This window comes from Aotus nancymaae, unplaced genomic scaffold (genome assembly GCF_030222135.1).
Source record: "Aotus nancymaae isolate 86718 unplaced genomic scaffold, 86718_ANA_hifiasm-v0.15.2.pri h1tg000088l, whole genome shotgun sequence".
In the NCBI taxonomy this organism is placed as follows: Eukaryota; Metazoa; Chordata; class Mammalia; order Primates; family Aotidae; genus Aotus; species Aotus nancymaae.
In genome coordinates this window covers 14,980,039-14,994,012 of record NW_026988503.1, presented here as the reverse complement: position 1 = coordinate 14,994,012, position 13,974 = coordinate 14,980,039, and the positions used below count along the sequence as shown (strand labels likewise).

At 34.1% G+C, this 13,974-nt stretch overlaps 1 protein-coding gene across 2 annotated transcripts in view; it reads right to left on the bottom strand.

The window, feature by feature from the left end:
* UCHL3 (ubiquitin C-terminal hydrolase L3) overlaps nucleotides 1–13,974 on the bottom strand; it is a 55,712-nt gene that overhangs the window by 4,896 nt on the left and 36,842 nt on the right. For both annotated transcript variants that reach the window (XM_012472045.2, XM_012472046.3), the window contains one exon: nucleotides 7,852–7,927. In XM_012472045.2, the coding sequence (XP_012327468.2) occupies nucleotides 7,852–7,927 (76 nt within the window). The remainder of the gene's footprint in view (nucleotides 1–7,851; nucleotides 7,928–13,974) is intronic.

Sequence of the window (13,974 nt, the reverse complement as noted above, 5' to 3'; positions counted from 1 at the left end):
CAACTTCTTCCAAACTCCTGTTAATGTTGATATTGTGAGCTCTTCCCATAAATCATGAATGTTCTTAATGGCATCTAGAATGGTGAATCCTTTCCAGAAAGTTTTCAATTTACTATTCTCAGATCCATCAGAGGAATCACTATGGCAGCTAGAGTCTCGCAAACTGTATTTCTTAAATAACTGGAAATGAAAGTCTAAATGATTCCTGATCCATGGGCTGCAGAATGGATGCTGTGTTAGCAGAAATGAAAATATTAATCTCTTTGTACATATATCTACCTCAGATCTCTTGGATGACCAGGTACATTTTCAATTAGCAGTAATATTTTCAAAGGAATCATTTTCTGAGCAGTGGGTCTCAACAGTGGGCTTAAGATATTCAGTAGACCATGCTATAAACAGTTATGTTATTATCCAGGCTCTGTTGTTCCATTTATAGAGCACAGGCAGAGAAGATTTAGCATCATTCTTAAGGACCCTAAAATATTCTGAATATCAAATGAGTGCTGGCTTCAACTGAAAGTCACCATCTGCATTAACAAGAGAATCAGCCTGTCCTTTGAAGCTCTGAAGGCAGGCATTGACATCTCCTCTCTAGCTATGGAAGTCCTAGATGGCATCTTATTCCCAAGAGAAGGCTATTTCAGCTACATGGAAAATCTGTTGTTTACGTGCCACCTTCATGGAAGATCTGAGCTAGATCGTCTGGATAACTTGCAGCTTCTCCATCAGCATGTGCTGATACACCATGTACTTTTATGTTATGGAGATGACTTCTTTCCCTAAACCGCATGAACCAACTGCTAGCTTCAGACTTTTCTTCTGTAGCTTCCTCACCTCTCTCAGACTTCACAGAACTGAAAAGAGTTAGGGCCTTGCTCTGGATTAAGCTTAAGAAAATGTTGTAGCTAGCTTGATCTTCTATCCAGACCACTCAAACTTTCTCCATATCAGCAATAATGAATGCTGTTTTGCTTTCTTGTCCTTCATGTGTTCACCAGAGTAGCACTTTTAATTTCCTTCTAGAACTTTTCCTTTGCATTCACAACTTGGCTTACTGTTTCACACAAGAGGCCTAGATATCAGACTCTCCTGGTTTTCAACATGCCATCCTCACTAAGCTTAATCATTTTTAGTTTCTGACTTAAAGTGAGAGACATGTGACTTGAATGCTTAGAGGGCTTTGTAGAGTTTTAATTGGCCTCATTTCCATATTATTGTGTCTCAGGGAATAGGGAAGTCCAAAGAGAGGGAAAGAGATGGGAAAATGGCTGCTTAATGGAGCAGTCAGAACATATACAAGAAATCAATTGTTTGCCACTGTATATGGGTATAGCTTGTGACACCCCCAAACGATTACAATAGTAACATCAAAGATCACTGATCACAGACACCATAACAGATATAATAATAAAAACATCTGAAATGTTGGGAGAATTACCAAAGTGTGACACAGAAATGCAAAGCAAGCACATGCTGTTGGAAAATGGTGCCAATAAGCTTGCTCACAGCAAGAGTGTCATAAACCTTCAATTTGTAAAAAAAAAAAAAAAGGAATATACTTAAAGTACAATCAAATGAAGTATTAAAATGAGGAAATTCTACATACATAAAATAATAGAATGCTATATTTTCAAATGCTATGAAAACTCAGAGAACAGAGTAACTCTTAAAAATTAAAACTATGGGCTGTGTGCAGTGGCTCATGCCTGTAATCCCAGCAATTTGGAAGGCTAAAGCAGGAGTATCACTTGAACCCAGGAGTTCAAGATCAGCCTGGGCAACATAGCAAGACCATATCTTTACAAAAAAAAAAAAAATTAGCAGGCATAGTGCTACAGGCCTATAGTCCCATCTACCCAGGAGGCTGTGGCAGGGGGATTGCTTGAGCCTGGGACATCAAGGCTGCAGTTTGAAGGGGTTCCTTACAAAGACCAAGTCTACAATAATTTGAGCATAAAAATACATATCATGGATTATAATTATTTAAGTAAAATAGGATTCCATGAGTCCATTCTGATTATAAATGAATGAATGAGAGGAAAAGAAAAGCTTCTAATGTTGGGAAAAATTTTTTTTAATCGCAATTTGGTAGCAGTCATAATGATAATCCAGTCATGAATAATAAATGGATGCAAAATCTGGGGGATAAAAGCTTGATGAAAAACTACATGACATACTTGTTAACTTTATAGTGAAGAAACTACATAAAAGTGACTAAATATCACCAGTAATGGGGCAAATTGACATCACGTGACTCTTGATATGCACTGAAAAGAACGCAGCATTACTTCTAGAGTATTCCTGCCAAAAATGCATAAATCATGAGGATAAATCAGATGGCCCAAATTGGAGGATAATCTCAAAGTAACTGTCCTATACTCTTTTTTTAAATTTCATTACTGTACTTTAAGCTCTGGGGTACATGTGCAGAACATGCAGGTTTGTTACATAGGTATATACGTGCCATGGTGGTTTGCTGCATCCATCACCCCATTATCTACATTAGATATTTCTCCTAATGCTATCCCTCCCTAATCCCCTCATCCCCTGCTATCCTTCCCCTAGCTCCCTATCCCACCTGACATGCCCCAGTGTGTGATGTCCCCCTCCCTGTGTCCATGTGTTCTCATTGTTCAACTCCCACTTATGAGTGAGAACATGCAGTGCTTGCTTTTCTGTTCTTGTGACAGTTTGCTGAGAATGATGGTTTCCAGCTTCATCCGTGTCCCTGAAAAGGACATGAACTAAATCTTTTTTATGGCTGCATAGTATTCCATGGTGTATATGTGCCACATTTTCTTTATCCAGTCTATCATTGATGGGCATCTGGGTTGGTTCCAAGTCTTTGCTATTGTCAACAGTGATACAATAAACATACGTGTGCATGTGCCTTTATAATAGTATGATTTATAACCTTTTGGATATATACCCAGTAATGGGACTGCTGGGTCAAATGATATTTCTATTTCTAGATCCTTGAGAAATTGCTATTTTGTCTTCCACAATGGTTGAACTAATTTACATTCCCACCAACAGTATACAAGTGTTCCTATTTCTCCACATCCTCTCCAGCATCTGCTGTCTTGTGATTTTTTAATGATCGCCATTCTAACTCATGTGAGATTGTATCTTGGTGTGGTTTTGATTTGCATTTCTCTAATGACCAGTGATGATGAACTTTTTTCCTTATGTTTGTTGGCTGCATAAATGTCTTTTTGAAAAGTGTCTGTTCACATCCTTTGCCCACATTGTGACAGGGTTTTTTTTTCTTATAAATTTGTTAAAGTTCTTCGAGGATTCTGATTATTAGCCCTTTGTCAGATGTGTAGATAGACTGCAAAATTTTTTCCCATTCTGTTGGTTGTCAGTTCACTGTAATGACAGTTTCTTTTGCTGTGCAGAAGCTCTTAAGTTTAATTGGATCCCATTTGTCTATTTTGGCTTTTGTTGCCATTGCTTTAGGTGTTTTAGTTATGAAATCCTTGCCCATATCTATGTCCTGAATGGTATTGCCTAGGTTTTCTTCTAGGCTTTTTATGGTATTAGGTCTTATGTTTAAATCTTTAATCCATCTGGAGTTAATTTTTGCATAAGGTGTAAGGAAGGGATCCAGTTTCAGCTTTCTGCAAATGGCTAGCCAGTTTTCCCAACACCATTTATTAAATAGGGAATCCTTTCCCTATTGCTTGTTTTTGTCAGGTTTGTCAAATATCAGATGGCTGTAGATGTGTGGCATTGTTTCTGAGGCCTCTATTCTGTTCCATTGGTCTAGCTATCTGCTTTGGCACCACTACCATGCTGTTTTGATTACTGTAGCCTTGTAGTATAGTTTGAAGTCAGGTAGCTTGATGCCTCCAGCTTTGTTTTGTATTTTTTCTTAGGATTATCTTGGCTATGTGGGCTCTTTTTTGGTTCCATATGAAGTTTAAGTGTTTTTTTCCAATTCTGTGAAGAAAGTCAATGGTAGCTTGATGAGGATAGCATCGAATCTATAAGTTACTTTGAGCAGTATGGCCATTTTCATGATATTGATTCTTCCTAACCATGAGCATGAAATGTTTTTTGATCTGTTTGTGTCCTCTCTTATTTCTTTGAGCAGTGGTTTGTAGTTATCCTTGAAGAAGTCCTTCACATCCCTTGTTAGTTGTATTCCTAGGTATTTTATTCTCTTTGTAGCAATTGTGAATGGAAGTTCATTCATAATTTGGCTCTCTGTTATTGGTGTATAGGAATGCTTGTGATTTTTGCACATTGATTTTGTATCCTGAGAATTTGCTGAAGTTACTTATCATCTTAAGGAGATTTTGGGCTGAGATGATGGGGTCGCCTAAATATACAATCATGTCATCTGCAAATACAGACAATTTGACTTCCTCTTTTCCTAACTGAATACCCTTTAATTCTTTTTCTTGCCTGACTGACCTGGTCAGAACTTCCAATACTATGTTGAATAGGAGTGGTGAGAGAGGGCATCCTTGTCTTGTGCCAGTTTTCTAAGGGAATGCTTCCAGTTTTTGCCCACCCTCTACTCTTTAAAATAAATGTCACAGCCATGAAAGACAAGAAAGAATTTCAAGGAGTTGTTCCAGATTAAAGGAGACAAAGAAAGATGACAATTAAATTCAACACATAATCCTGAATAGAGGACATTATTGTGATAATCACCAAAATTGTAATGGGGTCTGTCGATTAGATGATAATACTGGATCAATGTTATAATAATTTCTTGATTTTAATATTCATACTATAGTTACATAGGAGAGTATCCACTTGTTTTGAGAAAATACAGAAGTTTTAAAGATAATGGGTCATTATTTCTTCAACTTTTTTCAAATGGTTCACAAATATGAATGGAACCTAGGTAATCTGTAGAAGGAAGTATGGAAGCTCCGTATACTATTTCTGTAACTTCTATGAAAATTTAAAATTATTTCAAAATAAAATTTCTGAAACTGCTTCAAAGTATTCTATTACTTCAGGTAGACAATAATTTATTAGTTAATGGTTTTTTAATCTGATTGTTCAATCAGTTCCAAATTCACCTCTAAATCCTAATGCTCTATCTGTAAGGAGTCATTACATCTATTTTAAAATACATACTTCTTCCCCTTTACATATGCCAGAAGCTACATGAGGCCCCAAGGAAAAGGAAAGGGTGATAACAAAAGAGAAATAACTCCATCCTTTTCATTGGTTAACCTTACAATTTATTAGAATACGGAATGAATACATTGAAAACTACCACCATTCTCTGTTAAATATAGTTTATCCTATAGAAGTTAACTTGCACCATGTCTACAATCATATAGCCTTATTTGTAAAAATACAGTTACAGTCATCTCTCAGTATCTGAGGGGGACTGGTTCCAGGACACTGACCCCCTCTCATATCAAAATTTTGAGATGTTCAAGCCCCTTGACATACTCTACCGAAATGGTATGGTATTTGCATATAACCTACACAATTTGAAATAATTTAAACCATCTCTAGATTACTTATCATACATAATACAATATAAATGCTGTGCTAATATGTTATATTGTTTTTAAAATTTGTTTTTTATTGTTGTATTGGTATTTATTTTCTAATATTTTAAATCCATAGTTGGTTGAATCTACCAATGCAAGAACCCACAGAGAGCCAACTGTACTTTGAAATGACTTCTTTCTTAAAAGTTATATAGGGTCTTCTTTTCTCCTTTTTTTTTTTAAGAGATGAAGTCTTGCCATGTCACTCAGGCAGAAGTGTAGTGGCTGTTCACAGGTGCAGTCATAGCACTCTATACCCTCAAACTCCTGGGCTCAAGCAATCCTACTGCCTCAGCTTCTCACGTAGCAGGGACTACAGGAACATGCCACTGTGCCCAGTACTGTTCTCTTAATCACCATTTTCTACTCATTAAATCAAAACTCCTCTGCTCAACAGTCCTTTCGAATTTATTAGATCCAGACCAGAGTTACGAGTTTCCTTAGCAATGAATCAGCAACTAACCATCTTTGTATTGTACCCATCATTGCTCTGTCTGTCACCTCAAAGATTATTGCTATTCTCTACCACTCTGAAATTCTTTAAACTCATTTAAAAAATCTAATTCCAGTAGGCTTCTAATTCTCCATCAGATCATTCTTCTTGATAAAGAATATCTAAACCAAACAAGACCTCAGTAGTTCTGCCTTTCTTTATGAAGTTCTTATTTTAAACAAATTTTTAAATCCTTTTGTGTTGATCTTGGCATGCTCCAAAAGAGCATCATTCTTCATACATAGCTTACCCTTGATAATATGTCCTTCCTTCTAACTGCCCTTTTAGCCTCTGAGCCAAGAAAACTATCTAACCAGTAAAACCAAGTTGTTTTTTTTTTTAAGACAACTCTTTCCTTCCCATTGAGATCATTAGAGAGGTTTTCTTTTGGTCTAAATATCTTTTAGATGTTATTGTTTGCTCTATAAGTCTCTCATTCTGAAAGTCACAATCACATTTATAGTCTCTGGTTAGGAATCATACATATCTTTGTTCTGGCCAAATCTACTTTCTTGAAGTCAACAGAATGTATCTGATAAGTCCCAGCACTCTCCTTACTTCCTCTTCCACTAGCTATTAATTACTATTCACAATTCAGAGTAGAAAATCTGCTTCCAGCAACCACTCAGACATCTGAAGTTCCCAAACAATGTTATACTTTCATCTCTGCAGATTTTATAAACTGAATTAGCTAGGCATATCTTCCAAACTGTCCTGCAGGTCCATTATATACTACCAGAACAATGACTTCTTTTCATTTAAGTTTTATTACCCCTCAAATCACTCTACTATTGTAGACAACCCTCAGGGTTGCACATTTTTATAAATACTATGTTCTTTCTTTTCCTTGTCCCCTTTGATAGGGCCATTTCTTTTTAATAAAGTATGCGATCTGTTGCTAATATTCCAAACACAAAATCCACCTAATTTTATGGATCACATTTAGAGTCACAATCTGTGTTCTTTCAGAACTCTTCTACCTTTACACAACTTAAGAAAAATGAAAGTGACAAGGTAATATATAGCGAGCAAATGAGAGGTAATAGAACCAAAAATCACAGTATCTAGAATTACTGAAAAGAACTTCTTTTTTGTTATTTGGCTTTTTTAAAACTCAAGAAGGCCTTATGGAAAAGAATAAGATTCATAATAAATATTGTATACCAATTATGAAAAAATTAGAAGTTTATTCTGCCTGAGTAAATTATCTTAAAATTATGTGATCTCCTCCAACATGTGATGACATCATCCACTGAAAGGTAAACTTTAAAAAAAAAGTGCAGATATAAGCCAAAATACAAAGTAACTAATCATGGGTACTCTGACATATGCCTGCGGAAACCAATGCCAGAAAACAAAGGCTCCTGTAAAGTCTTAAAAAATCACAGGGATAGTACAAAACCTGGAAAACTAGTGACACATTATTGAATACAAAGCCTAGTCATTATGACTATTACACTATCTTTTAAAACTAAAGGTGGTTCAGCCAGATATTGATTGGTTCAGCCAGATATTGATAACCCACTCAATAATTTCGTAACAAGTGCCAGAGTGATTTGCAGAAGTTTCCTGTAATTGTTTTTACTTTCTTGCTTTGCTAAAATGAGAATATGGTATGCAAAAATTTTTGAATTATAAGTTGCTTAAACATAAAATAACATTTTTCTAGTAAACTGTCTTAAAAGGAAAAATGGATGTTGAATCAATTTTACAGGGCAATCAGTTAATTTAAGTAAACACAATAACTATCAATAGTCCTGTTTATTGTGAGTAGAGACTTTCCCATTTACCATTTCTCTCCCCAGGACAAATTAAAGTAGTTCTTACCTAATTCATAGAGATGCCCATCTACATGAACTAATGCAATAAAATGAAGATCTACTTTTTCATCTATACTTGGTGCCTGGAATAGGAGGGAAAAAATATGTATTATATACATTAGTAGTCAAACAAATCAGTCATGTATATATAAACACATACAAATAACATCAAATGATATAAAAGAACATTTATCCAATATAATTCAAGGCTTAATGTGTGATATAATGGACAAAGAGTGACCACGCCTATGTCTGTGACAATGTGCTCATTCATCAGCAAAGAAACTGTGACTAAAAGCACAACTTTCTTAATCTCTACTATCTAAAAACCAAAAATTGTGTTCACCTTAGAAGCCTCAGCACTCAGCACAATGCCTGGTATATAGAATAGGCACAATGCATACTTATTGAATGAAATGAACACATAAACTGATTTGTATGATTTTTAAAATCTGAAATAAGAAAGTTAAAATTTTGTAGGCATAACACCTTAAAGAAACTCTTTTCCAGTTAAATTTTAAGACATCAGAAGAGCTGTTCCCTTAATGACCTGAACTTGATAATTTTATGTTATGAACAGTGCAGTGCAAACAGTCTTTGAGTAAAATAAGCATTTTAACCAACTCTGAATTTTAAAAGTTTCAAAATAAATATATGCAGGAAAATAGCCTAGACGATTAAAAAGGGAAAAAATATAAGAACAAATTAAAGTACCACAATGAATTCACAGTAGCCTATGATGTTTCTCTTGCTTTGACAGTTAATAAATAATTTGAAATAAAAACTAGATCTACGTTTCTTTAGCATACCAATCAATTTGCATGAGCAGTATCTACATTTCTAAGGCATTCAGATAACTTATGCAAAGTCGATACACTGATTAACTGGCACTTTCTATGGTATATAGTAACTAGACAGCTAATATTAATAAGTGTTAGCTATACATCAAATCTAAATGGTTGGAAATGAAATACAATCACTGTTAAAAATTCAAGTAGAACACAAATTTTAAAGGAAAAGTTTTCAAGAGGCATAAATCAAATTGTATCTCAGATTACTTAATATCCTTTCAGTAACAGATAGTATCTTAACTAAAAAAATTACATTCTTTTTATCAAGTAACTATACATTTTCAAGCAGTTGTAATATGAAGTTTTGTGATGCAGATATTCAAAGGTACAGAATAAACATTACTATCTTGGATTTATAGAATGTTTCTAAAACATTTATATATACAGTGTCTCACCTAATCTAACATTATTCTTCAGAGATCATTGCCATCAAATTATGAATGGAAGAAATTCAACATAAACTGATGTAGCAAGCCAGCTCTTTCTAACTTCACCCTAGAGCTACAGAATGCCACAGGTGGTAGCAATCAGGGTTATCTAGTTTTACTGTTGCTCCAATACTGGACTTTTCTCTACCACAGCCCCATCTTGTGGTAGCCCCTCTAATGCCAGAGGCTCCTCCACTAGGTTTTGAGGCAGGTCATTCCATTGTTAGACAGTTTTGTTAGAATTTTCCCTCATACTGAGGCTATGTCTCCTTGTATTTTCCAGCATCTTAGAAAAAAATCTAATCCCTCCTGAACATATTTCTTCAAATATGTGAAGACAGAGTGATTAAGCGTTTCCCTACTTTCCTGGACAGAGAATAAAAAAAGTTTAGTGGTCACTCAATCTAACATCTCCATTTTAGATTAGAATCAAATTTTTCAAGGCTAAAACTAGGTAATTATACAAACTGTAACTTCAATTCTATAACAAAAAGGCTATAATGAATTATTTATTCAACAAGGAAAGAGTCTTGTTTTACTCATTTTAAGACAACTTTCCAATAGGATATGAAGTAATTCTAAATGTTTTGAACTTTATGCTTTTATAAACTATTAGTTACCTTAGCACCATCTCTTCTTAAGAATTACACATCGAATAACTTCTATTTTTCATATTGTGCCAGTAAATACAACCATGCTAGAGGTAAATGTCATACAGCTGAAGTCACAGAACTGAATATGGACCCAATCCCTGTAAGCCTCTTTCTTATCAATCTCGAGGTTTAAATGAGATGCATGAAAGTACTTTGTAAACTGTTAAGTGTTATATAAGCCTTATGTATACTCCAATAATAACATCATCACAAATGTAAGCAATTATCAAATGTAGTGACTCAAAATTGTGCATCATTTTACCTTTAAAAGTGTATACTAAAAATACAAAACTCTAAAGAGAGTATGAAAAGCCTTCAAACTAATATAAAAGATAAGCAAAGCTCAAAACTTCTAAGCCTGCCACAAACCTCAGTGTCTGAGGTTTTTCTTTAGTCTCAGAGTCTAAAAATCTGTAATTACTTAATTTGAAATATTTTCCTTCATATACATATATATGAAGAAAATATGTAATATATATCTCCCTAATTTATATACATATATCCCTCCTGAACATAGGGAGATATATATATGTGTATATACATATATATATATTTTAATATATAATAAATTAGGCAGATATATTTTTTATATATATATATAATTTAGAATGCAACACTTCTTAGTTAAAGAACTAAACTCAGAATTTTAACTCACGGAATGAGTTAAACACAAAGTTTAACTCAAAGAATTAAAAAGTGCTAAAAAAAATTAGATATAAATTAATCAAATACTAAATATAAACTTCACATTAAAATATATATTAAATTTAAAGTATAATTGTATAGCACTTAATATATATACCAGGAACTGTTCTAAATGTTTTATATATATCAAATAATTAATCATCATACTGGTTGAGCATCCAAATCCAAAAATCTGAAATCTGAAATGCTCTAAAATCCCAAACTTTCTGAGTATTAACAGGATATTCAAAGGAAATGCTGATTGGAGCATTATGGATTTCAATTTTTCTGGCTTGAGATACTCAACCAGGTAAGTATAATATAAATAATCCAACCAAATTCCAAAACACTTTTCATCTCAAGCATTTTGGATAAGAGATACTCAACCTATATATAAACCCAATAAGGTATATAATATGATTATACCCATCTTACTCTCAAGAAAACTCTTCTGTAAGCATTATTATGAAACATGCTCTAGGTCATGCAGTTAGTAAGTGATGGAATCTGGATTCAAACCCAGGCAGTGTATGTCTAGAATCCATGTTCTTAACTACTATACTATAAAAATATTTAAAGCTACAAGGCAATGGAATTAATATGGAGCTAAGATCAACATTATATGAAAGCATATAAAACAGGAAATGACAAATTTTATATGTTCATTTATATTTGGAACATTTTTAAGTAGAAAAGAAATAATTCATATTAGAATTGGATCAATTGTGCTCATGTCAAATTTACACCTTTAGGAGTCTATCCTGGTCATCTAATTCACTTTGTATCTCTCATTGTGCCAAACAGTATATGGCACAGTAGAGAAGCAACAAATATCAAATGGATGAATGATTAAAAATGAAGAATGTCATGACCCAATGAGGACAATGAAATAGAGAGAAGGAGAGACACCAGTTTGTTGATACTTGGCACAAATGGAAAGGTATTTGATGATTATACTGATATTTGGAGGAAGCAAATATTTAAGGAAAGATTCCACTTCATAGTTTGAGTACAGCACTAAAAGGGTAAATAAGGGGAAGGAAAGAATGCTTGGCATTGACTTTTAATTGTTTTTAAGCATTAAATGTACGTATAATCAGACTTCCTCCTCTGGCTTCAAAAGCCACAATGATTTATAGAAATGTCAAGTTTCTTACAAATGTATGGCACACACCAAAGCTTTTAGATATTGCATTTCTATGGAGGCTCTGCCAAACCACAGTCATTGCCTTTAATAGTCTAAAACATCAGAAAGACAAGAGCTGTAGTTGCTTAATTCTGTAGTGTATCTCAATTATGAGAATTACTAGAATGCCATCATCAGCCTCAATATTTAAGATAATTAGCAAGATTATAAGAAAAATGCATTTTTAATAGTTTGCAGATATCATTAGGCTATAAAAGAGAAATCAAAAATTTGTGGGAAGCCTACATCAATACACATGGAGAAAATCTTCATTTCCTACTTGGAAAAGATCTTTAGAAACTGAATAGGCAGGAAAGATCAGATCAAGATTAAACCAAGTACCTGAGCCACCTCAGGGAATAAAATAATAGCTTAGATGAAACACCCTACACCATGAAGGATTTAGATTGAGGATAGAGTAAGTAAAGTAACCCCAGAGCATGGCAAGAGACTAAAGTCATGCTCAGAAACGTTAAAAATAATAAAGTAATAGATGGAAAAGAACTCAGAAGGTATGCAACATTTGTTGACCTAAGTCAACTAAATGAATTCAGTAAGCTGAAGGGTAAGAGAACACATACTCACTTTAACAATTAACCAGACTTAAACATTATCACGAAAGTGGATCAGTACTCATCAAAAGGCAGGTGCCATTATGTTGGCAGGATATGGAGTGGAAAGATGGATGTTCCGAGGCACTGGCGAAAGTCAAGCTAGACTGCAAAGCATAGAGGTATGCTTGCAATCTTATTGGGGGAGAGAAAGCTAATGGTTGAGTGAACCAAGAGAAAAGCACTCTGAAGACTGAAGTTGTTTGAGAGAGAGAAAAAAAAATGAATAGCCCTTGTCACTGGAAGAAGAGATGGAAGATTGACTAAACTTACAACAGAATGGAGACCCAAAGATGGTAGGCGTAAGAAGGGTCGCCAGCGACGAAGACGGAGAGATGGACTGGTAGCCTTTGCAGGGCCTACATGGTTACGTTTGACCCAGGGCAGGGATGCATGGTGACACAATGATGAGGCCTTCGTTCTGCAGTGGCTAGAATGAGGCTGTGATGAGGATGGCGAGGAGGACTACATAATTAAAAAAGAGAATATTTTACTTAGACCACGTTACTGGGTGATCATTTGTTTTTAAAAGCAACGTATGGTCATGCTTGTAATTCCTATGGTCTACTATTTTTAATAACCATAATCTAGCAAAGAATCATATATGAATATTGGTTCAAAGCCAGTAAAGTGGAAATATATAACCAAGTATCAGGTTATATGCCATAGTTCTATAAGTGTACATTAAAAATATTCACATATCCTCATTTGCATAGCACAGACTCTTGGAAATTAATACTTAAAAGCCACTAAAATTATTACATCAAATTGTTTTTAAAAACTAATACACAAAAAAAACATGTAACACATATAAAATGCACAAATAATGGGTAGAAGAAAACTGTATGGTGATAGGCATTGGGAAAAAGAATTCCCTAAAAGGAATAAGCTCCAAGGAGGAAAATAAAACAAAACAAAACTATAAACAAGAATAAAATTAATCCCTCCAAAGTTGACAACCTGAATAAACTATCCTCCTACTTAGGCTGACAAGTTACATGGAAAATATCATGGCCTCTTAACTATCTTTTAGGAAACAATGTCATTAATTAAAATATGCATCTTTTTTTATGCCAGGTGCTTTTTAAGGACTTGACATATATCGGTTAATTGAACCTCCCAGTAACTCACAGGCACCACTATTCCTGTTATACAAATGAGGAATCAGAGCACAAATGGGTTAAGTAACATAAACAAGGTCACATTGCCAGCAGGTAATAGAACTGGGATTAAATCCAGAATATCAGATTCTAGAGTCCAATGATCTTAATCACTATGGTGTATAGTCAAAGTGATCAAGAAAAATATGTTAATGCAAACATGGGCCAGATACTGATAAATAGAGGAGTAATTCTGGTAAGATTAGGTATTTGGGGAATCACTTTTTCAAACACCTATTGTACCACAAAAAGCAAATCTAGCCAAGAGTTTTCTATGAAGTACACAAGGGTATGATAACATAATAGTAGTAATCCAAATGACTTCATAATTGTCACATTCAATTAATAACACCAGTATATAAAATAAAAATTTTAATTTGAGGGAGTATGACAAAATTATAATCATTATAATCAAAGTGAGAAGAAATAAAAAGGATGGTAATATAAATCCTTGCTCAGTGATAAAGATTTTGCTAACTATAACAACCATAATAGATTTCTCTTTAGGAAAATGAGGAGTTTTACTTTCCGAATGATTTCCAAAGCTCTTTTCAACT